A 24,851-nucleotide genomic window follows, 5' to 3' on the forward strand; every position below is an offset into this window, starting at 1 on the left:
CGGGCACTCGGGGAAGTGCGGAGGGAAGGGGGAGGAGTAGGAAAACGAGGAAAAAGAGGAAGAAAAGGAGGAAAAGGAGGAAGAAAAGGAGGAAGAAAAGGAGGAAAAAAGAAGAAGAGGAGGAGGAGGACGCGGGGAGCGCTGCCGGCCGTGAGGGCTCTGAGGGCCGCCAGGGGGCGCCGCGCGCTCTCGGGATCGCGGGGAGCGCGGGGATTGGGTGGGGCCCGCGCGCGCGCGGCGCTGATTGGCCGGCGCGGGCCGGGCCGGGCGCGCGGCGCCTCTTCTTAACGGGCGCGTCGCGGGCGCGGCGGGAGCGCTGAGCGCCGGCGGGGCCGCTGCCACTGTCGCACCGGGACACTGTCGCGACATGAGCGAGGTGAGCCGGGCTGAGCGGGAACGGGAGGGACAGGGCAGGACGGAGGGTCAGTGTCACGACAGTGCGGGCAGCTGGGGAGGGAGCGCTGCGAAGGTCCCCTGAGGGGGTCTCAGCATCTCCTGTTCAGCGCATCCCCTCAGGTGTGTGCGCACCTGCGGAGCGTGAGGCAAGGTGCGGGTTTGTCCTTTGGAGTCTGAGTTATAAATCCGGGAGAATTTCTCCTACCTACCCAGCGCTTTCCTGTGGAAGAAGGAGGGTTTAGTTAAGTTGTGGGAAAGTTGCCTAATGGAGCTCATGGAAAAAAACGCTCTGGTTTTGGTTGGGTGCTGATGTAAACTTTGTAAGTAGCGTCCTGAGAGGGATTACAATCGAGGCGAAAAAATGTAAATAGTGCCAAACGTGTAAGGATCACTTATACCCTTGTAAATAAATAAGCTGGAATTTTGCACTTGTGGGGATTTTGCTTGCCTTTTTTTTTTTTCTTTGCAGTGGAAAAGTTCAGACTAGAAAATTTTTTAGCTAAATGTATTGTTAGACAGAATAACTCCCTAGGTTCAGCTGAGAGATCCCACATTCTCCAGCTCAGCCCATTCTTTGGGAATCAGCAGAGGTACCTGTAACCCAGCACCTATTTTTGGAGGCTGTTTGTTACAAAACACCTGCTACTCCATTAACAAATGGGATTTTCCTTTTTTAGAAGCGAAATTGAGAGCGACACGGGATAAGCTGTGACTGTTTGCTGTGCAGGTGTTACACTCAGCCCTGGAGGTGTAAAGCAGAGATGAAAAGCAGGAGCAGCCTGGGCTGTGGTGCAGGGATTTGTGAGGAGCAGCTCACGTTTTGGCTTTCAGGTCATGCCAGGTGGGGAGAGCAGAGGAATTCCTCATCTCTGCTGCCTGCAGGGATCAGGCACAGGGATCTCTTCATGAGATTCCTCTCCTCTGCTGCTGCCCGTATTTCTGTCACCTGGCTGGAGTTCCTGCAGTGTTGGTTTGGGGTTTTGTTGCTTTTTTTATTTTTTTGTTTCAGCCACGGTGACTTTGCTGCCCAGGTTGGCTGAAGTGTGCTGTAAGATGCAGCAGCACTAAAATTTCCTTTACATTTATAATTTGGGGGTAAATCTTATGGAGAGGAGTGATGCTTGGGTGGTGCTGCTATAACTATATGAGGCTTTCTTGTCCCAGCTTTCTGCTGGCTGTATTTGCTCAGTAATTACCTTTCATAATTTGAATTAGGCTGATTGCCTCTTGGATTTGAAGAGACTCAGTGAAGGTAAAGATCCTCCCTGCTACCAGCACAGGGGTTCTTTATTGCCAGTGCATTTGTTTGTGCCTGACAGAGCAAACCCCTGGAGCTGGGAGATGTTTCCCTGGTGCAGAGCTGTGTCCTGTGCCTGTGCCACTGAGCACTGCACTCGGTGTCTTCGGTGCTGCTGTCATTCCCCTGACAGCATTGGGGAGTTAATCACCCTCAGCTCCAGTGAAGAAAAGCCTCCCTGCTGTTCCTTGCTGTCAGCTCTTCCCCAAAAGGCAGAGGAGAGCAACTACACCACCCCAAACCATCTTACTGCAAAAGATTGTTTAAAAAATGAGGCAAAAAATACCCTGAGCAGAAGGGAAGCTCTTGGATAACTGTTTGCTGTGTTGGGGTGGGGGGGTCTCAGTGGTTTTAGCTTGCAATGCTGCAATTGAAAGATATTTTTATTTTTGGCTTAATCTGGTAAAAAAAAAATAAATCTGTGGATGAGGTGATTGAAAAGAGGCTCAATTAGAGCCTTCAATAGATTATCCCACATAGATCAGTGTTGGAGGGTGGGATGGTGGTTTTTTTCTTGCTTTCTGTTACCAATTGCCTGGATTTGAGCAGCGCTGGAAATGTGGTCCCAGAAATCTCTGAGAAGAGCTTTCATCTCCCTGAGTTATTTCCTGAGACTTTGCATGAATTCTCATTTTATGCTTCAAGCGAATTTAACTTCTTTCCTGTTTCTGGGCAGTGATTGGGGTGATTCATGAGTGTGGTGAGGCTCTTCAACAGGTTGTGAGGAGCACCTGTGGCTGGCCCTGGACCCCTGGAAGTGCTCAAGGAGAGGTTGGATGTGGATCTGAGCAGCCTGGGATAGTGGGAGGTGTCCCTGCCCATGGCAAGGGCTGGAACAAGATGATCTTTAAGGTCCCTTCTAAGCCAAACCATTCTGTGGTCACCAATCTCCTGGAGGAGAAAGCTGAAAAGGAAGCAGTTATTCATCTGCCTGTAGTACATTTCTATTTTCTAGCAGCTAGATTATATTTTTTCAGGAAGGATAAGGACCTTGCCTGTAGGAAGAACATGGCATTCCTTTCTCTGCAATATTTGTCTGAAAATGTGTTTAATGAGTTCCTTCTGCTGGGCAGAAGTCTGGCCCTGTAAGTAGCCATTGGGAATGTGAGGTGTAAGAGTTGACCTAGGGGCTTTGAAAAATGTGATTTATGCTTCCTGCTGCCTGGTTTGGTGGCAGACATGTCCCTTAGCTGGATGGGAATTCCTTGGGAATCTCAATGTGCATTGAAATGCATCTTTAGCTGTGAAAGTCTGTCCCCAAATGTCTAGGGAGCCTTTTCTGTAGGTCTGTGGCTGTTCTCTGTCGTTTTTAATGAGCCTGGAGAGGGGAGCTGTGCTGAAAAGGATCAGCTGCTGTCAGGGAGCAGCCATGAGAGGCAGCCTGGCTTCCATTAAAGATCTCCAGTCACACAGGCTCAAGTGGGGGAAGAGATCTTGGGTAATGTGCCCACAGACCAGTGCCAGATCTTTATTCACAGCCTCTGGGCTCCCATCTGGCACAAACTCCATTCACACAGGGAATCCTGTCACCTGGTCACTCATTTAACTACCCTGACACGTTGCAGATGATGTTGGGTCCTGCTACTCCCCTGCCACGAGGCTTCACAAGGAGCATTCAATCACACAGACACTTTTATGATGTTCACTCCTGCCTTCTGTGTGGAATGTTCGTGGTTGTCATCAGGAATCAGCTCTGGCCTTAGGAAGGAGAGCACTTGAACAGTGTGGTCTCACAGCCCTGGGTGCTGCTCCAGTGGCTCAGGGATGAGGAGTCTCCAGCAGAGATTGCCTTGGATGCATTTAGTTCCTTTTTTAAAAGGGTCAGAGTGGTGCTGCTGGTGTAGGGGACAATCTCAGATTTAATACATCTTATTTAGGTGTGTAACTTTAGGAGAGCCATTTGGGAAATCTCTTTTTGATTGCCTGAGGCACCTATGATTGAAGAACATGCCCTGGAAGAGCCTTGTGCAACGTGAGTGAAGTACAGCACTGATTGCCAGGGTGCTGATGTGCACACTGTGAGTGGGGTGCACTTTGAGCCAGCAGCCTTTTACCTTTGAGAATCAGCCTGCTGACCAGACAGGAATATTCTGGCTTTCCTGTAGAAACAGGTGTCAAATAACCAGGCACATGAAATTCAGAGAGCTCTAAGGGTCTGATTCTCTTAGTTGGGAAGGTAAAGAGCTGGACACTTGATCTCTGTGTAAATGCAGAATTTTTGGTCAGGCTTTGAAAGCAAAGAACACTAAATTTTTGCTTCTTGGAGCTGCACCAGGCCCTTTCCACACATGTTTGTGTGCCCTGTATGTAATTGGGGGGTGCAGGGTGTTCCTGGGGGATGAGCTGCTCATGCAGCTCTGCTCTGCAGCCTCAAGAGCTGAATCTTTGCTTTGGAGCTCGGACCACCCTCACTGGGAGGAGGTGTCCAAGCAGGCAGCTCAGCAGAGGTGCAGGGATAACTCTGGGGTCACAAATGTTCCTCTGAAAAAGGAGCTTCACCAGTGCCTGAGGTGTGTCTGTAGCACACCCATCAGCAAGGCAGCCTTCCAAACAAGTGATGCTCCATGGTTTGGGTGTGTCCCACTGCCCAAAGAGAGTGTCCTTTCCTTGAGGGAGAGCCTGAAGCATATCCCTGTCCCTCTGGACAGGCGTGTTCAGCACGAGGCTGTTGGAGAAGGACATGCAATGTGTGAGATATTGGGTGTAAGTGGAGGGTTTTGGTTGAAACTGTGTCTGCTTCAGGTGGTTAAATGGTAAAACTGGGGTTCTTTCCTGGCTTGCTCTCCTGAATTCCCTTGAAACCATTCCATTGAAATGGTATTCAGCATCATAAACACAAACATAAACACAAGGGAGGATTACACAACCATAATCCTGATGGCACCAAATCAGAGAACTGCTGTTTTAAGGGAAGAACACACCATATTTGTTTAGAGGAGCTCTTGTTCTCTGCTCTGGTGTTTCCAGTCCTGCTGGGTGTCTGAGCCAGCCCCTCACCTTAGGGGGGCCCTTCTGGTTGCATTTTTCTGATATTGCCACGACCCCAATTGTTAATTATTTGCCTTATCATACCCACAGTAGGTACAAAACTGTGCAGCTCTAAAAACCCCAGCAAGAACATGGCAGAGAGGAGGAGGAAATTCTGCAGCTGTTCCAGGATGGGGGTGGGATCAATAAGCACATGAACATCAGTTTTTAATTTTAACTCACATCTATTTATTAGCTGAGTGGTAAATTGCAGCTCAAAAGAGGAGGAAGAAGGGAGAACAATAAGTTTTACATCTGTCACTTTGCCTACTCTTTCCATCAGTGTGGTTTCAGTGGGATCAAGCATCTTCTAAAATAGCACTTAGAAGTGATGTTGGAAATTGATCTTAATTTGATGACACTGGCAGAAGCTCACGGGTTTTCTTGCCATGTGTAGAATGCCAACAGATTCAGGCAACAGATTAAAAAAGGACATTTAGCTTTAATAGTGTGCTTTGATATCATGTTTCCTTGTGAAAGAGTAACTTACTCCAACCTTCATGCTGCAGGAGTACCTGCTACTTGAGAGTACAATATAATTTCAGGCTGCAAAGGAATATTAGTTTCCTGTCCAATATCCCTAAATTTGTAATGAATTGGCAAGCTTATAGGAGTCATCATCCAACAGTTATTACATTATCTAGATCATGCTAGTGATGAATTGTGAAATAGCATTTAACTTCAGCAAGAGCAGCAGTGGCATTTCCATTAAAGGTTTCTGGGTTTTTTGTTGTTGTGTTTTGTTTCTTTAATTTGAATAAAATATTGATTTCCCAACTGCCATTTGCTCTTGTCTGTCTCGTTTTTTTTTGTAGGAACGGCTTGGAAAATGTGTTTGCATGTTTTACCTCTAACTTGCTATGGAAGAGCTTGTAACAGAGTGGGCTGAACACTGGGTGTGCCAATCCTGAGACACCCCAGTGGCTGAAGTGGGCTGAACACTGGGTGTGCCAATCCTGAGACACCCCAGTGGCTGAAGAGGATGGGGGAAAGCAATTCCTCCCTTCAGCCTCTCACTTGGCAACAGAACCCTGAATTCCCTGAGCCATGTAGCAGGTACTCTGCAAGGCACAGGGTCTTCTCATGAAGATGAAAAACATACATTCCCCCTCTTTCTAAGGAAACTTCTTCTGTTTCTTCAGTTGTTTGGGTATTGGGTTCCTAAATAGATCAAAAAATATGCTAGATACCTATAAACTAGGTCAACTCATAAATAATCCTTTTTTAACTTTGTCCTCTAATTTTAATTCAGAAAACCAATCTCTAGTTCTCTTATAAAAAAAAAGAGGTGGAAGACAGACTATGAACATTAGTCTTGTTAGGAAAATAAATGGCAAGCAACGGCGAAGGAAATCAGTTGTGAAATATGATAAAGGCCAGGATTTGGGGTCACAGTTTATCCCCACTCTCCATGTCTGCTTCCTCTAAGTCTACTTAGAGGTAAATTGGGCAAGTGTCACACAGAGCAGGTCTTTGGCTGGTGCTGTCTCACCTCATCAGTTCATACCAAGAGGGATAAAGCCTTATTTATGCACTAACATGGAATTTGGAGGGAGAAGCACAAGTTTAGTCAGAGAAGAAATGGAAATTGTCTGCCTACATGACTTGAATATTAGTTACAGCTGAACTGTCTTTCCTCTTCAAGAGAAAGTCTTACTTTATAGACACTGAATGTTCTTGCATTCTCACCTTAGTGTAGAGTGCATGAAATATGACCTTAACCAGTGGTGTAGCTGACACTGTGAGTGCTGTAACAGTAGACAGGATGATGTTAGAGAGCTCTTTTGTGAGAGATGAAAGTAAGAAGCAAAAGGAAAAAGATGAAAGTACAAAAACTTGCGCAATCTGGTGTCCTTCTGTCTGACCTTGGAGACCTCAGAGATCCCTGGGCTGAGGCAATGAGCTGCTGAGAAGGGTGGCACTGGGTAGGCATCAAATCTTGGGAGCACAGACTCTAGATCTGCCAAGAAGCTTGGAGGTGTGTATTTGATATCTTTGAGTCTGAGTGTCCAAATGCCTGACAGAAAGGTCTGAGCTGCTTTGTCACCAGCCTCACCTGGTGTTTCTTGGCTGCCAGTTGGATTCTTGGTGGCTTGTGGGGCCACAGCTACTGAATGGTGCCAGCAGAAGTGGAAAGCTGCAGCAGTAGAACCAGAGAAACCTGAAATGTGATCAATTTATGATGGTTTAAGCTTGGAAGGAGTGAGCAGCAGGGCTGTGGAGGTTCATTTTGGATCACTGCACAACAGGAGTCCCCTGAAAGTAAAAGGGAGAGATCCCTTTGGGGATCCTGGCTGGCTGCACACGCTGGTGTGGGTGGATTTGTAGGGATTTTGGGTGCACCTTTTCTGGGAATGATGGAGCACAGTTCAGAAATGCCCAAGCCAGCTCTGACCAGGGCTGACCCTGGAAATGGGACCAGTCCCTGTCCTGCTAAATCAGCTTGATGAGAGTTCACCAGCTCTCCTGGAGTGAATCAGGGAGTGGAAGAGATCTTAAATGAAGACTTGGGGTCTGCACACCTTCAAAATTCCTGGGCAGAGTGTTGGGAAGCTGAGAGCACCCACTGCTAATATCTGGGGATGATTTTGCATCTCCATGTGCCCACTGTGACCAACAAAACCAGCCTGCTTACCCAGCAGGTACCATGATTCAACAGCCTTTTCCCAAAATGCAAGTGTGTAACAGCTGATGAAGCAAAAATTAATAGATCTGAGGACAGAAGTGATTGTTTTGAGGATATTAGACCTTTCTCTAGTGACACTCAGGACATGAAGGAAGACCAGAGAGTGCTTTTCACAGACATCAGAGTATTTTCCCATGAAATGTTTGCCTTCCCAAGCAGTAGGGTGAGGTTGGTTTGGCCAGGTGAGTATCAGGGTGCAATGCCTAGGTCAATATGAGAACTCATTTTAAAAAGCTGAAATCCAAGTTTAGGTGAGAGGGTACAGAGGCAGAAAAATAACCCTTACAAAAATCACAAGTGTGTTCTCCATTTGAATTGTAGTGATTTTCATTCTCTAGCCTTAATGTTTCAAGAAATGGGGTTCTTTTTTCTCTTGGGGCTCTTTCTTTCTCTTTTTCCCTTGGAGGAAAAAGGCTTTTCTTTGCAATAGCCAGCATTAAATTACTCTGGTGTTAAAATACTGAATACTCTGCATGTTGACTGTAAAGCACATAATTTTAACATTAATGGAAATGCTCTGAATAATGACTTTTATTTGAACTTTTTATTGTAGTGTTCCAGGAGGAAATCTGAACGCCATGGAAATCTGTTTCTTGGAATTCTAAAAGAGTACTTATAAAATATGAGGTCAGAGGATCAACTGGCAGAAATTAGAAACATGAAGTTGATGGGAAGGAAGGAGGAGGAAGGATGACTGGGCAGGCAGATGACATGGAGGGGAAAATGAGCCATGTGGCTTCATGGCTGCTTCACACTTCTCACTGCTGCAGTCAGAGCTGACAGATACACACCCCTGGAAGAGAGCAAACATATTGTTGGCTTGGCACATTGGGGAGTGCATGTGCCAGCACACATGTGCTGCAGTTTAAGCAGGGCAGCCAAATGCCTAAGGCAGGCCAGCTTGATGCCAATTTTAATTTGCCAGTCAGACTTGGCTAGTTATCACTTCTTTCCTTCAGCATATTTTGCAAGCTACTGGAGAGCACTAACACCCAAAGCAAGCTGAATGAACCTCTCAGGATAGATTACAGGAGATCCTCTCTTTCTCACAGGGCTTTTGTTCTGAGCTTTGCTTTGTATTCCTTCTGTGGATCAAAAGCTTTGTGCTCTTCTGTCCTGGAATTGGACTTGGGGGATGGTCTGCAGGCGTGGGAACATTGGTAGCAAAGCTTCTACTTTAATATTGTGAATTGTAGAGAACCCAAATTGAAAATTACCTGAATTTTAGCAATAGCTTTTGCAGTCATGCCATGTAAGTCTTTAATAGATGTTTTTGTCTGACTGCAGTGTGTCAGGCAGCACAGCTGAATCTAAATCTGCTTTCTGCATGGAACTTCTAAGGAAACTATTTTCTCTCTAGTCACAGGATAAGTATGGGAGACTCTTACCAAAATGCATGGCTTTTCTTGTAGGAGCACCTAAGGGCCATTTTTAATGGCATTGCAGGATGTTTTGCCATGTTCATGTGTGAATGAGGCACAAATGTTTTTTCTTTTATTTCATATGCAAGACACAAAGTGCAGAATGGAGCCTGGTTCATAATGTGAGACTGAAGACAGAATGAAAGAGGGCTACATGGAGAAACTTGCAAGTTTTCATTGAACTTGAATTGGAAAACACAGTTTATAGAATCACAGAATGGTTTGGGTTGGAAAGGACCTTAAAGATCTTCTTGTTCCAACCTGCCCTGGGCAGGGACAGCTTTCACTAAGCCAGGTTGCCCCATCCACTTGTCCTTGGACACTTGCAGGGATGGGGCATCCACAGATTCTCAAGCCAGCCAGTGCCAGGGCCTCCCTACCCTCACAGGGATGGATTTAGGCTCAGGGCAGGTAACCTGGTCTGTCTTGGCTGGGGCCAGGGACCTTGGGAACTCTTAGAGCTTTTCTGTGAGAATTGCTTTATCTTCTCTCTGCTGTTAGCAATGAAATGGATCTCAGCAGCAATTTCCCTGAGCAGCTGCAGGGTCCTCAGAGCTTCTGATTTGTGGAAATCCCAATTTTCTGTCCATCTTGTGGACAGAGGCAGTGACCTGACTTGTCTCCTGCTTGCTACATATGAGCTTATTTGATCTCTGTCCCTGATTCGTGGCCATCAAGGTGACCTTGTGCCTCACCCTGCCCATTTTCCTTTCTCTGTGGCAGATTTCTTTCTAATCCCTTGGCTGTGGTTTTTCCTGCCAGTGCCAAGAGCTCTGCTCTGAACCACATCCCCCCCTTAACAAAGCAGCTTCTCTAAAGCTCTCAGCAGGTCATTCCCCATCCAGATGGGAACAATGCAGGACAAACCCCCTGTTGAGCACCGCCCCATGTCAAGGGCACCTCCAGCAGCCCATCCTGGGTCCCCCTGGCAGGGACGTGCCCGTGGCACAGAGCCAGGGGTGCCAGCTTTGTGTCATCCCCCTGGGCAAGGCTGTGCTGCCAAGGCTGGGCACACTCATCATCCACAGATTCCCTGGTGCTGGGGTCACCCTGGAGAAGTTCCTGCCATCCCAGCAGATGGGTGTCAGAACCCAGGACACCCCTCTGGCTGTCCTGAGCAGCCCAGACCCCTGCCAGGGGCTCAGAGACCCTGGCACAGAGCCCAGGATGCCCCTGTGGGTTTGATTATGACCCGTGGAGCAAATTACCAACCTTAGATAAGATCAGCAAGCCACAACAGTTTAAGTAGAATGACAGTGAATTTATCACAGGGTGAAAAAGTAGATTTTGGGGTTTTTAGAATGGGGATTCAGGGGGCAAGATGGAGGGAACTGGGTGTGTCCAGCCTTTCTCCTGTTGGGCTCTTTAGCTGGTCAGGATGACCCCAAGAAGAGTTCAAAAGTCTCTTTTCTCAGCCTGGCGCTTGTAGAAGGAGTCTGGGCTTTTCATTTCTCAGTCTCAAGGTTGTTTATTGTATCTTATATGTAAAAAATTTTCTCCTGCCCTGCCGAGGTCCATCCAGCAGGACAGTTCCAGGCACTCTGCCTGCCCCAGGGCAGGGTTATGTCTTTATACTAAAAACTACGTGTACAATGTTTACAATTACTTTCCAATACCTATGTTAGACAGTGAACTTCTACTCTAAACCAATCTGTAAGTGCCAACATCACAGCAGAAGATGGAGGCCAAGAATAAGAAGGAGAAAGGCTGGACACACCCAGATTCCTCCATCTTGCCCGCTGAACCCCCATTCTAGAAACCCCAAAATCTACTTTTCCACCCTGTGATAAATTCACTATCATTCTACCTCAACTGTTGTGGCTTGCTGATCTTCATCTAAGGTTGGTAATTTGCTCCATGGGTCATAATGAAACCCAGAGGGGCATCCTGAGCTCTGTGCCAGGGTCTCTGAGCCCCTGGCAGGGGTCTTGGCCATCCTGGACAGCCAGAGGGATGTCCTGGGTTTCCACAACTCCTTCCTCTTCTTGGCCTCCATCTTCTGCTGTGATGTTGGCACTTAGAGATTGGTTTAGAGTAGAAGCTCACTGTCTAACATAGGTGATAGGTATTGGGAAGCAACTGTAAATATTGTACACATAGTTTTTAGTATAAAGACATAACACCTCCCTGGGGGTAGGCAGAGTGCCTGGACTGTCTTGCTGAATGGACCTCAGCTGGACAGGAGAAAATATTTTACAGATAAGATACAATAAACAACCTTGAGACTGAGAACTGAAGAGCTCTGACTCCTTATTTGAGCCCCGGGCTGGGAACAGAGACTTTCCATTTTTTCTCGGGGTCACTGTGAGCAGCAGAAATCCCAAGAGCTGGGGCTGCTCCCAGCCCCTCTCTGGGACCAGACTGACTCCCTGGGGTGGGTGAAACAGTAGACTAAATGGTGCAGAAACATCCCTGCCACTTGCTCTTGCCCTTGTCTTGAAAATCAAAGGCTTTGCCCCAGGCTGAAGGCAGAAAGTTCCTTTGAATGGTGGCTTGAAACTGCCATAATTAATATTTTTGGAAAACCCTGGCTGGCCCAGTTACTAGAGCAGTCTAACTGACTGTGATAATACCTGTTTAACTCTGAAATATGTAGGGAAACAGCAGGGAAGTAAGAACAGATTTTTTTTTTTTTTGCTTTTTAATGGTTCAATTTGAAATAAAAACATGCCAACAGAAAAAAAAAAAACCAACAACAAAACAAACCCAAAACCAAGCACCAGAATTTTTGCAGTCTGGGAAGAAGCAGCCTGTTTAATTAATGACAGCCAGTATGATCAGAGATGAAGCAATTTGTCAGCGCCGATTTTTGCTGTGAACAATCCAAGCTGGCCCTTGAAGACAACCTCTAACTCAATTACAGCTGGGTTTAGAGCTCAGCAAATTGCATTACCCAAAACTTCAGAAGGGCTTGGAAGAATAAAATATAAAGGAAATTTTTTGCTACAAAACCACTATCCATAATCAGTTATATTATGCCTAGGCAGGGACTCTGAGCCCTTAATTGGCTTAGGACACTCTTCCTGGCTGGGGATGCTGATATGAAAGGATACCCAGGATATTGTCTGTATCCAAATGCTGTTTCCAAATCCCCAAGGTTTTCTCTTGTTCCCAATCAGGTGCCCTGCCTGTATTTCCCACACAGGGGACCAAGGCTGATAATTTAGGTTGCCCTGGTACAGCTGTTTGTGGATCAGAGACATCAACTATGCAACTGAAATGATCAACAGAAGCAGTTGAAATATGTATTTCTTTTTTTAGCTGGATCATTTCAATGATTATTTTCAACACAGCTCTGCTGAAGAGTTATTTTTAACTTGAATAATTTCAGTGCTCCTATTTTCCGTGTGACCTTGCAAACAATTGTTTCCAAAGAAATGAGGCCTTGGAGATGGGAAGGTGTGGCTGGATTGGGCTCTAATGGGAAGTAGGAGTTCTTAAGGCAGGTTTCCTGCCCCAAAATGCCCTTTTTGGAACTGTAATGCCAGGTCTGATGCTACCAATAGATAAGAAATAATAGGAGGGAAAAAAAGGAAGAAACCACCTTAAGATGAATAGAAATAAAATGGATAAAGATAAATAAAACCAGTCAATTTTTATTTATGCCATCTAGGTTAATGAATTTTTATGTAATTGAAATATTCCTCTTAGGTCACCTTGGAAGTGGAAAAAGAGGAGACCTCAGTGTAATGGGGGTATGGGCTATATCACCCATGTCCAAGTGAGAAATGAGGTCACTTTTTGGCAAGTGGTGTGAGAAGGTTTTTTTGTAGTTGATTTTACTCTCTTTGCCCTTTGCTAAACAAAACCCAACGTGCAATTCAGGGAAATTCCACAGCACCACACCGAGGTTCCAGTTCCACTCATAAAAGTAATTCTGCTGAGTTGAAGACAGCTCCTTGTCCATATCTGAGTTAGCCCTGTAAATAAACCATGCTGGATCAAATCTCCCATTTCCTGCAGGAAAAAAAAAAAGGGATTACTTCTCATGGCTGGCATGGTAATTAACAGGATTTGGGAAATACATTCTTGCAGCTGCTTTCAAAATTAACTTCAAAGATTCCATTAATCCCTGCCTCTGAAAAAAAAATAAAAAATTGTGATTACAATGTCTTTGGAGAAATAATGTTTTAATTCAAAATATGCTAATAACCTAAATATTAAGCAAGCTACTGTTTGTGCTAATTATGTTGATTACATTTGGTGTTGGTGTAAATATTCAGTTTACAACATTATATGGAATCTGAATACAAAATCAGCAGGTTCTCACTGTGCTGATTTATAAATTACAGCCCAGCATCGGCAAAAGTGGGGCACAGCTAAAGTTCTTTGCTGTGCTATTAGAATATTTAAAACCAGCACTGTAAGTAGGTTCCTCTATCCCAGGCTGTGATTCCCTCAGCCCATTTTCATCAGATGCCTCCTCATTTATCCTGGGATCTGCCTCCAGCCCTGGGGCCCAGCCCAGGGAGGAGCTGGAGCTGCTGCAGAGAGCCCAGAGGAGGCTCCAGGATGGGCAGAGGGATGGAGCAGCTCTGCTGGGAGGAAAGGCTGGCACAGCTGGGATTGTTCACCTGCACAGGAGAAGCTTTGGGCTGAGCTCAGGGTGGCCTTGCAGGGCCTGCAGGAGCCCCAGGAAAGCTGCAGAGAGACAATTTCCAGGGCATGCAGGGACAGCACCCAGGGAATGGCTGCCAGTGCCAGAGGGCAGGGCTGGGTGGGATCTTGGCAATGAGGAATTGTTCCCTGGCAGGGTGGGCAGGGCTGGCATGGAATTCCACCCCTGGCAGTTCCCAAGGCCAGGTTGGACACTGGGGCTGGAGCAGCCTGGGACAGTGGGAGGTGTCCCTGCCATGGCAGGGGTGGCACTGGACGGGCTTTAAGGTCCCTTCCAACCCAAACCATTCCATGGTTGTAAGTGTGCTCAGTGCTGAAGGACCTCCTGCTGTCTGTGTACACTCTGAGCATTCACCTCAAGCCAGAAGTTCTGTCTGGACAGAAATGAACAAATCACAGCCTCCTAAATTGAATCAAATGCCCTAAGCTTATGAGCAGGTCTGTGCTGAAGCACTCTGTGTGTATTTTGTGTAGACATGTAAATAAAAATGTGTGTTCTGCATGGGCAATGGCCACACTGCAAACACCATTTGTAGTTATCAGAGACTTGTTAATTTTGGACAGATAATACTGTGCTTTCCAGGATGACAATGTGCATAACCATGTCCCTTCAGTGACTAAAAAAGTCCCAAAAATCCACTGTCCCTCTGTCAGCTTGAAGCCACTGCAGTTAGAATCCCATTGGCTCATCTCAGCCCACCTGTGTAGTTTTAATTTATTAAAATAGCTGTAGGAAAGCCTTAATAAAATCAGGGACAATCAGGAGCCCAGTCAAGTAGAAAACTGTCTGACCCATGAGGATAATTACAGGAGTTGTCAGAGTGCCAGGGATCATTTAGCTTTGACAGCCAGTATGGAAAGATGGATTTTGGTGCTCTTGCTCTGGCAACATAGTGCTGCCCTGGCAAAGGAAAACAGACAGAAAACTGGCTGTGGAAAACTCCCTTGGAGTAGAGAAGCATGCAGGGAGGAGGGGATACATAGGTGAGGAAGTATAAATTGATAAATAATTTTTCTTTCTGGCAGGCTACCCAGGAAATGCAGTCTGTGATCTCTCTCAATGATGTGTTAGACAGAAGTAACAGACACCTTATCAGATTTATCCATCATTCCAACCAAGTCTTGGCTAGGTGTTCTGTACCTGCTGCAATCCCTTAAATGTGGCCTTTGAAGGACACTTCCATCTCATAAATATTCAGGCCCACATCTATAAAAATGTGTGGAAGAGTGGAGGAACTTGTAAAGGAGGCAGAAGTAGATGAGTGAGGAGGGTTTATTTGTGTAGTGTCTTGTGCAATTTTTATTGCTTTATCCAAGCTCCTGTCAGGGGTTCTTCAGCCCTGGCTGCAGATGTTCTTTAGGTGAGTGATGTGAGTGAACCTGTACGTCACTGAGTTGGTTTGGGATTTGCCATCTGTCTGTGCTGCAGACCAGTTTGGAGAAGAAATAATTAGAAGGAAATGAGTGAAATGATAGAAGTTGTGCCTGGCTCTCCAGCAGGGTGCTTTATCTCTCCCAGCTGTTCATTTCCATGCTTTCTGATATATAATTCCAAAAAATACTTTTTAGTGGTGCTAAAATTCCAGTCCCCTTACTGGAATCCCTTGCAGCTTCAGCAACCAAAATCTTTTTGTCACAGCAACATAATTTTCCCTGCTCTTAATTTTTTTTTTTATTTTTAAGCATTGTGATTTACTTTATCCATTTCTAAACCAAATTATTACTGTATTGTGGCTAAGAGCAATGTTTTTCACCCTTCAGGGTGTGAAATGCTGAGTGCCACAGTTTCAGGTTGGTACATGACGTTAGAAAGAGGTAATGACACAGAAATCTCCAGTAAAGGAGAACTTATCCTAAATAATCGTATTGAAATCCCAAATTCTGCAGTGTAGCCACTCATCTCAAGTCATACTGCTTGCTTCTTTCCCCTACTTAAATTCTGGATTTTCATTTAGATTCTGATGTATCTCCTGATCATGCTGCTGTGATTGGGAAGCTTTCCTTCCTTGAAAAACACCACAAGTCCCTAAGCAGATATTTTCAGTGACATTTTTATTGCAGAAAGATCATAAACTCCATAAATCTTTGAAATTTATTTTGCAGTACTTTTTTCATATTAAGGCTGAAACAGCTGAGGTTTGTTTTTTTTTTAATTAAAGCAGAATACTATAAAAAAATGGTCCTTATGAAATAGTTTAGTTGGATTCAATTTATGTTTCTTGAAGATAAATCTTTGTATGGGGAAGGGGTGGTGATGCAGAGGGAAGGCTTGCTTGGCACAGTGCTGGCAAAGCCACAGCTTTTTTGTGTTGCTTAGTACCAACATGTATTTCCTTTTGTGTTGCTTAGTACCAATATGTATTTTCCACCTTAGAGTATCAAAACAAAGCTTAGGAAAAGCTTAGGACATGCACAAATTTCCCTGCTGCTCCCCTTGCCAATACAGAACATCCTAAATAAATTTTCATATGTGTCACCCCTGTCAGTCTACGCTGTCTTTTTCTGCTGTCCACTTTACTGAGACTTTCCACCTGTTTCTATTCTTTTAATTCCACTCTTGGATCTTTTTTTTTTTTTCATTCTTTTATGTAGAAACACATCCTGTTGAAAATCTGCAGCCACTGCTTTCCTGGGATTCAGCCTTTTGTACCTTGTTGACCCTGCACTGAGGCGAAGCATCAACTTGATGTTATTATCTGGAAGGGCCCATTTGTCAGAACGTTCTGGCAGTTTCATGTCCCTGATCTTGGACTTTTCTGTGGCTCACCATAAAACAAACAACCCTTCTGCCCCTAAAAATTCTCTAATCAACACCTGGCTGCAATCCCTAACACTGAGGTGCTAATTAAAAGCATTGCTGAAAAGGTCAGGCTATTTCAAGACAAGAACAGAATGTAAGATTAAAGGCAAAAATTAGGCTTGGGGGTGCAGCAGGGGCTAGAAGAATGAGTCAAAAAGCTGCTGCAGTAATTTAACATTCTTCTTGAAATGTCCTCGTGGCTCAAAGTTCACTTTTGACCTCAGTTTGCTCGCCTTGGGGACTAATTTAGTACAGATTTTCATACCACATTAACTGGCCTCTGAGAGTTGAACAGGAAAGCCAACCTGTTCTTTTCTTACTGAGATTTGGAGCATATGGCAGAAGTCTTTTGAACTTCCTCTGCTGACAAATTGGGAGTCACTTTGATTTTTGGAGACATTTTTAATTATGTGTCTTTGGTGTTTTGTAAAACCACTGAGTTAAAAATTAATATAGCCCGAAGCAGTCATAAACTCTGTTTCCTCCTACGCAACATAGCAACAAAACTGTTTATCATGTTTTACTGTAAAATCATTACAGGTCTGCACTCGTGTTCATTTCAGCTCTGATGTTTCTTTGATGCCTGGTGGAAAGTTTATTCAATGTTTCTGTCCTGGTGCTTGCCTTAAAAGATGCTGTGGAATTGCAGAAGCAGTGTCTGAAGGAAGGGAGCTGGCTACAAGCTATAGGGGATGGGAATTCTCTGTTGGGAGAAAAGGCTGAGGGAGCTGAGGCTGTTCAGCCTATCAGATCCCAGAAATTACTATTGCTTTTCTTGTATTTCAGTGATTTTAATTTCATCTATTTTATCTATGGACAATATCTGCTATCCCAGCATTTCATCCATTGCTTCTTGAAAATACCCCCAGTAACTCCTCCTCGTGTTCAGTCCCCTTTTGCTCTGAACCACATTAAAAAGCTCAGCTTTGTTCTGGAACCTGCAGTAGCATCGTGAAAGGTGATGGAAGAAAAAAGAAACTCTAGCTGCTAATAATACCAACACCTTGAAAATGTTTTGAAAAGTAGGTCCACTGAATGGATTGAAATAAAAGACTAAAGGCTTTGCAGGAGGATGATCCCATTGTATCTGGCTTTTTCCTGAGTTTCAGTGCCTTGTTAATGAGCAGCTGATTCTGACTTTCAAATCCATTGCAGTCACTTGGAAGACAGCACAGGGCTTATAGATCAAAATACATCTATAACCAAAGGAAAAGCTCTCAGAAGCTGGCTTGGCACACTTTCAGGTTTCTTTCTGTACAAGTTCAGTGGTCACCAATCAAACAAATGGCTGCAGAATATTGCAACTGATTTCAGACTTAAAGAAAAATACCGTGACCTCATGAATAGAAAAACCTTAATTTACCAAACCCAAGTTTTTATTCTTTTTCTTTGACAACATTCTGCTCTCCCCGAGGGGAAATCTCGAGACACGAAATAAATGTGTGAATCCATATTCCAGCACTCCATCATAAGCAGACTGAACCTGACAGGTATAGCCTAGGGAGGAAAGAGAAGCTTTCATAAAGCTTAAGTAGCACAGCCTGAAATGCTCAGGAAATAACACAACTTGGAAAAGCCTTTAAAAATATACAGGGGAAGAAAAAGGAATATAGGTACTTTTTATTGATAGGAAAAGTAAAGTATTTTGTAAATGAACACTGAAATCTTCTTTAAAGTGCAGTTTAGAGTTGAAACATGGAATTATTAACCAGACATTAAATAAAGGCACAAAGCAAAACTGGCTGTTGGGGGATGTATTGATTTCTGGCTGTTGGTAACTTATGCTTTTGTCAAAGGTGTTCATCCCTTTAGAATCCCATTCTCTGTTATTGGCCAAGTTTTTGTCTTGGCTCAGAGGCTCCAGGGAGAAAACAAATATATTTCCATTTTCCATGTCAGAGCTAAGAGCACACATGAAGGTTTTGTTCTTACCTCATGATTAGGTCTATTATATACAAAAAATACTTTGGAAATACCACTGCTTGGAAAGACAAAAGACAGAAACCAAAGCAGAGAAGGTTTTAACCAGAAATTTTAGAGAAAATGCCTTCAGATAAGTATGGCTGTATGAATTTTCTTGGGAGAAAATGACTGTCCAGATATTGGTAAAAACCATTTGGTTTGCAGTGCTGTTCACTTCCCTGGTGCTTGAGGATGTGCTGCCTCTGGTGGCTGAGTGCAGCTGCATTTATTCTCTGATTTTAACATTTCCAGATTCCTACATGTAGAACCCTAAAGGACTATTTCTTTAGTTCAGTAACACACACAAGCATGAGTAATTTTGCATAAGAAATATTAGTTTTGCCATATCCTTTAAATACCTTTATCCACCTTGAGGTGCTTTCTCTGGGGAATAATTTTCACAGAATGACCACTCCTAAGCTGGGAAGTTCCTGCTATTGTAACCACTCTGGTACTCTGCCACTGTGAATATTTCCACTGCCTTGGTGTTTGCCACCTGTCACTTGGCAGAGTGATCTAAATCAGTTCTTTTTCATGGAAATTCAGGAGGCTATTCTTTGGAGAAAGTGAATTAAAGTGGGAAATTTCATCTTCTCTTGTGGCCAAAGCAGAAACTGAATCTTCTAGCCAAAATGAGATCTGGAGATTCTCCTTAGTCCTCCTTTCCTTGCAAATGTATTTCTAGGGAACGTTGTTATTGTGTCTTTTTCGTGGCATTGTCCAAATTAACTTCAGGCTGGCTTTGACCCTTATAATTTTGTCCCTGTAAAAGCTCACAACTTCCCTGTAGCCCTCCTGAGTCATGGAAGGGGAGGCACAGCAAGGAGCTGAAGAAATGAAATGCTGCAGAGCATCTCCTACCCTTGTACTGCTGGGAACCTGATGACACACATACATATCACTCATGGTGAAAATTACATCCAGGGCCACAAGCAGTGATGCAGCTGGACCTAAAGCTGAGGTTTTTTCTATTGGAAAAGAACTCCAGGATCCCAGAGTCCAGCCTTGAAATGGAACTAAGCATTCCTGGTTCACTGGCAGTGTCTCAAAGCAGCACTGCTTGAGGGTGAATGGATTATCCAATGTATTGAGGAGAAATCAGGCTGTAATTACCAGGAATTCCAAGGGGAAAATGCATGTTCAAGTGTGTTCTAACCTCTTGTTTTCTATTTTTTTTCTCCCTTAACAGAGACAAGGAACCGGGGCTACAAATGGGAAAGACAAGACGTCTGGTGAGAATGGTAAGGGTTGTCTTTATTTCTGGATGGAGAATACTGAGTAAAATGGAGCCAAAATACTTTTAACTGTAGTGAGAGGTGTCTGTAGTGAAGGCTTTGGTGTCATAAGTTATCTTTTGATTGTGTTTGAGAAACTGGAAGGGCTTCAGTGGGTTTTTCTTTTTATTTGCACGTTTAAACCCTTTGCTAAAGTAGAGGCTCTTTTCTGAGTGTGTACTCTGGTAAACCAAAGGACTTCACAGAAGTCAGAGCAGACACAAGTGGGGCTGAAACAAGATCAGATATGTGTGAAACACCAAAAAACAAGGTGGGGTATTATGAGCTGCTCCATGAACGAGGAAGGTGAAGAGAAATAAAGTTTCAAAGGATTTGCTCATAGAATTTCTGTAGTCTGATGAATCCTACCTAACTTTAGGCCCAGAACTAAGACACCAGAGTTAAAATCCACCTGTTTAGAGCTCCTTTGAGTGTTGCTGGAGAGAAGCTATGGATGGAGCAGCTCTCATGGAAGGACCAGATGGCAAATTTCATCCCTGGAGTGAGTCTGGACTCATCTCCACTCCTCCAAGGGGTGACTCATGGGGCTTGTTCAGACCTTAACAAAGGGGCTGGCAGACACCAGTGTCAACCCTTTAAGTGGCATAAACAATTCTAATTAAAAATGGTGATTTTTTCTTTCCCCCCAGAAGAAGGCAAAATGGAATTTTCAGGAAAACAGTAATTGTTTGAGGTTTTATTAGCTGAAATCTCATTTTATTTCTTACAGGAGCAGAAATGCTTTACACACAAGTGATAATTGATTAAAAGCCGGTTACCATCAGACACATTTTTCAAAGGAAAATCTTTTCAATTTTTTTTTTTAATACAGCCAGTTGAAAAAGAAGCAGCATCAGAAAGAGGATTGAACTATAAAATGTGCTCTCTGCTTCTGTTTGCTCATCCAGTTCTAATTAAAAGAATTGTCCATCCCATCCTCTGAAAATCAGAAAAGATCCAAGTCCCTTCTCTGAAAAGGCTTTTCCAGTGGGTCATTTGAGCAGTTATCTTGGATGTGTGTTTTGGCCTTTTAAGTGTTGGTCAGAGTAGAATTTTTGGGCCCTTTGAAGCAACACATCCTAAAGCATTAAGAGCCTTCTTTATGGATGGTTTTCCTATTACAGGGAGGTGACTTTCCCATAAGGGCTGTTTGCATAATGTGTCAGTAAATGAAATCCATAGATGATGCTCCCACTATGATAAAACAAAAATTGGAGTGGAAAAAAAACCCCAACAAATAAATATTTTGGCTTGTTATAATGTCTTGAATTAGTGGGAACAAATGTACCCTGACAGCAAAGCAATTTGCATTTTCAAGTTAACAGGGAAGGAAAGCAAGCAAAATTATGTCAGCCATTTGGGCAGCATGGGGAGCATGTTTTTCTCTTTTCTGTTTGAGCACATTATGAACTCAGCTCATTTGCCTTGAATTTCTTTCCCAAATAAAAATTTCTTCCTGAATAAAATCGTCCTGTTGTCAAGTTTAGCTTAGATTTACTGATTCTGCAGCCTTTTTAAAAGCAATTTTTTTTTCTTAGTAGGGATTTCGAGTGAGCAAGGGCTGCATCATTAATTCAAAAATATATATGTTTCTAGTTGTAGCATAATTTTATGTATAGCATACACAGACAGATGCACAGTTAATCTTGGGTAAATAGATACCAATTATTTTTTGTAATGAAATTATAGCAGAAAAGCTGTCACCTACATAAAACACAGGAGCAGCAGGGGAGATGGAATAGAGTCCTCTGATCTCCCCAGCCCACATGCTTGCATAAAAATAAAGCAGAATCAGAACTTTGAACCTGAGATTGAATGCTAAATCAAAGAAGCAGAAATGTGCAATTCTTTGTCCTTATTAGCACTGTGTGGTTCAAACTCAAGCAGTGATTTATTGCTCTGAAAATTGGGGTGTGCTGGAAACCTACATAGACAATATAAATCCTCTGTTCCACGTTTTTCTGGCCAGAAGTCTGCAATATGTCCATGTCTTAAATGTTATTAGCCTTTTCTTGCAAGTGTTTGTTTCCCTGTCAAAAGGAAACTTTCCCTTTTGTTTCCCTCTTGTTGAAAAGGATGGAGGGAGGAGAAACAAAAAAACTCTTTCAGCCTATAAAAAGAAAGGAAAAAAAAGGAAAAGTCATGCTCTGACAATGTTTGCAAAGGCAAACTGGTCTGGTTGCTGTCTTTTCTCTTGTTTACAGATCAGGAAAAGCTGCTGAAAACTGGCTCAGACAACAAGCAGAGATGCTTGGCTTTTCTCAGGGTTTGGTTCACACAGTGAGACACTCTGGGCTCGAGCTTTCTTCGTGCATTGCAGTAGAAAATGAATTTTGGGCTCGCCTCTAGGTTAGGTCGAAGGTGAAGAAAATAAAATAATGACCATGGCAATCAGCAGTGTCCCTCTTTGAGACATGTATGGCCTTGCTGTCACCCTGCAGCACTCAGGGAAATGCAGTCTCTGAGGATTCCTTTTATAGCAGGGGTGGCTCGGGTAGGCACAAATGCATGTTCTTGTTTGACCTTCCTTGGACAGGAACAGTCTATCCTTAATTGTGTTTAGCTCCTACCCCCACAGCAGCAGTGGCAGCTCTTAGCAAACCTCCCTGCAGCAGCAGGGACTGCTCTGCTGTGCACAAGGATGGGTGAGGATGGCAGGGACCACAGAGGGTCCCTGGTGCCACCTCCCTGCTCCAGCAGGGCCATCCCAGAGCACAGGGCACAGGGCTGGGTCCAGATGGCTCTGGAATGTCCCCAGGAGGAGCCTCCAGAGCCCCTCTGGGCTCTGCTCAGGGCTGGGCACTGCCCAGGGCAGAAGTTGTGCCCCCTGTGCAGGGGAATTGCTGGGCTCAGGCCCTGCCCGTGGCTCTGGGGCCATTGCTGGGCCTGGAGCAGAGCCTGGGCCTGCTCTGACCTCTGCACACAGGGACAGACACAGGGACAGACACAGGGACAGACACAGGGACAGACACAGGGCCAGACCCAGGGCCAGGCAGGGCTGAGGCCCCTCTCTCTCCCTGGGGCTCCTCTCCAGGCTGAGCAGCCCCAGCTCCCTCAGCCTTTCCTGGGCACGGAGCTGCTCCAGGCCCTTGCTCAGCTCCAGGAGCTCCTGGCCCTGCTGTGCTGAGGAGCCAGAGCTGGACACAGCAGCCAGAGGTGCCCCCAGGGCTGGGCACAGGGGCAGCATCAGCCCTGACCTGCTGGCAATGCCCATCCCAATGACCCCAGGACACTCTGCTGGCCCAGGGACAGCTCGGTGTCCCTCAGGACTCCACATCCTTCTCCAGCAGGTCGCCCCCAGCCTTTGTTAGTGCCTGGAGTTATTTATTCCCAGGTGCAGGATCCTGTGTTTGCCCTGGTTGAGTTTCAGGCAGTTTTTCTCTGCCCATCTCTCCAGCCTGTCACAGTCCCTCTGAAAGCCTGCACAGCCCTTGGGGGTACCAGCTGCTCCTCCAAGCTCTGTGTCATCACCCCAAGCTCTGTGTCATCATCAAACTTGCTGAGGAGGCTTCTGCCCCTTCATCCAAGTCATTGGTGAACCAGTTAAACAGCCTGGACCCTATATTGAACCCATAACCTCACTGGGACCTTGAAGGACCTCAGTCTACCTGAAACCCAGGAGATGCTTATTTGTGAAAGTGCAAATGTAACTTGTAACCCTGTTCCATAATGTGGCTGTTCTCTGTGGTAGAAAATCCAAAGGGAAGACAGCATTACTATTTTCACACAGCTCAGTGTGGGACAAGAAGCTGTAATTTCTTTTATGCTCACCTGGTTTGATTAGTTGGGACAATCATATTTGCAGATGCAAATATGAAAACAGAATGTTCCCCCTGACTATACTTAGTGAATAAGTGATTCTTCTCTGTGACCTTGGCAATGTCACAAAGTTCCTTTGTAGGTTAACACTTGTCACTTCTTGTTCTGTTTCACATTGCTCTGTGTTGGTTGTTTTTTTTTTTTTCTTGTGGTGTAATTTGCAAGCTGCTCTCATGCAATCTACTCTTTAATAGCCCAGCACAACTGCCAGGGAAACAATTGCATCAGAAGCAATTATTTCTGTCTTCAAATTTAGAATCGCTCTTTTTCCTATTAATAGATCTCGCCCTTTCTTCTCAAACTACATAAAGCATGTGATTATTAATTGGTATTAATATTTTTTTTCTTGGAAGATGAGATTTATCATTCAGTAACATGAATATTTATGATAACAAAGTGAGTGTTTTCATGGGACGAATTCAATGCCTTCCTGGCTCTGAGTGAAATGAAAATGAGTAGGTTTTGCATGAACTGAGATGTCATGGTGGATTAATCCAATCACAGCAAGATGGTCAGTTGTATTTTCAGTTTCTTCTCATGCCCAAACACTTGTCAGTGTATGAGCTCTGCTTTAGGGCATTCAGAAAATTATACAGGAATAAATATTCTGTGTTTCATCCTGTCCATGGGGTGCTTCTACATAAAAGATGAAGATACAGCAGATTTAATAAAGTAAATTCTTATATTTTACATCTAAAGTGGAGTCTCTTCAGTCTGAATGCTTCTAGAAAGCATTAAGGGTAAGGGTAAGTAATTGCAAAGCAATTCTGTGAGGGAGAATGGAGATCTCTCTCTAGTAAACTTTCCTGGTGTAGGGATGGGCATCTTGAAGTGTTATCAACAGTCCACTCACCCACTCCCTCTACTCAAGAAATTTGGGAAATTCTGCTCACTGCACTCAGGAATAGGAAAAAAAATCTCCCCAGATCTGACAGAGTGAATACAAATCTTCATAGTTATTTATGTAGAGTGCTTAGCTTAATAGAGCTTCAATTCCTGGCTAGAGGCCAGGATCATTATTGTAGTATGGGCTAATATAAATATCTCTTTAAGAACTCAAAATTAATTTTCCACTAATATTCTCCAATGACTGCATAAAAAAATGTGCTGGTTTTGGGAACAGCCCTACAAATAAACTTACTGGTGGAAAAAACAATTCTGAGGAGGGAGGGGAACACATGAGGGTAATTTGTGTAAATATTCAAAGGACCTCATGGAACATGGTTTGCTGTATCTTCCCTAGAGGTCACATTTTTTTTTTAGTCCAAGGAAAGGACAGAGCCTGAACTGCTGCATTGCAATGCTCCTGTATTTTCTTTCCCACAAAACATCACTTGTGTGGCAAGAGATGAATTTTCAGTATTGCAAGCAACTGCTGAATCAATGTAAAAAAAACCCCACCTGACCCTTTCAAATTGCTGCTCTCTGATATTTCACCCCTACAGCACTAATCAGAAATTAGGATGAGGAGTATTGGATGAAGGTAATTAATATTGAGTTTTCCTGGGTGATAGGTTAAGAGCTGGCAGAGAAATTAGCTTGCCTTGTTGTC

General features: G+C 44.2%; 1 protein-coding gene across 1 annotated transcript in view; it reads left to right on the forward strand.

The window, feature by feature from the left end:
* The first annotated feature begins 221 nt into the window (after positions 1-221).
* PCP4 (Purkinje cell protein 4) overlaps positions 222-24,851 on the forward strand; it is a 55,160-nt gene continuing 30,530 nt past the window's right edge. Inside the window, exons 1-2 of the mRNA XM_054654632.2 lie at positions 222-376; positions 19,396-19,447. Coding sequence (XP_054510607.1) covers positions 368-376; positions 19,396-19,447 — 61 coding nt within the window. The 5' untranslated portion in view covers positions 222-367. The remainder of the gene's footprint in view (positions 377-19,395; positions 19,448-24,851) is intronic.

The sequence above is a fragment of the Agelaius phoeniceus genome, chromosome 2, assembly GCF_051311805.1.
Source record: "Agelaius phoeniceus isolate bAgePho1 chromosome 2, bAgePho1.hap1, whole genome shotgun sequence".
Taxonomy (NCBI): Eukaryota; Metazoa; Chordata; class Aves; order Passeriformes; family Icteridae; genus Agelaius; species Agelaius phoeniceus.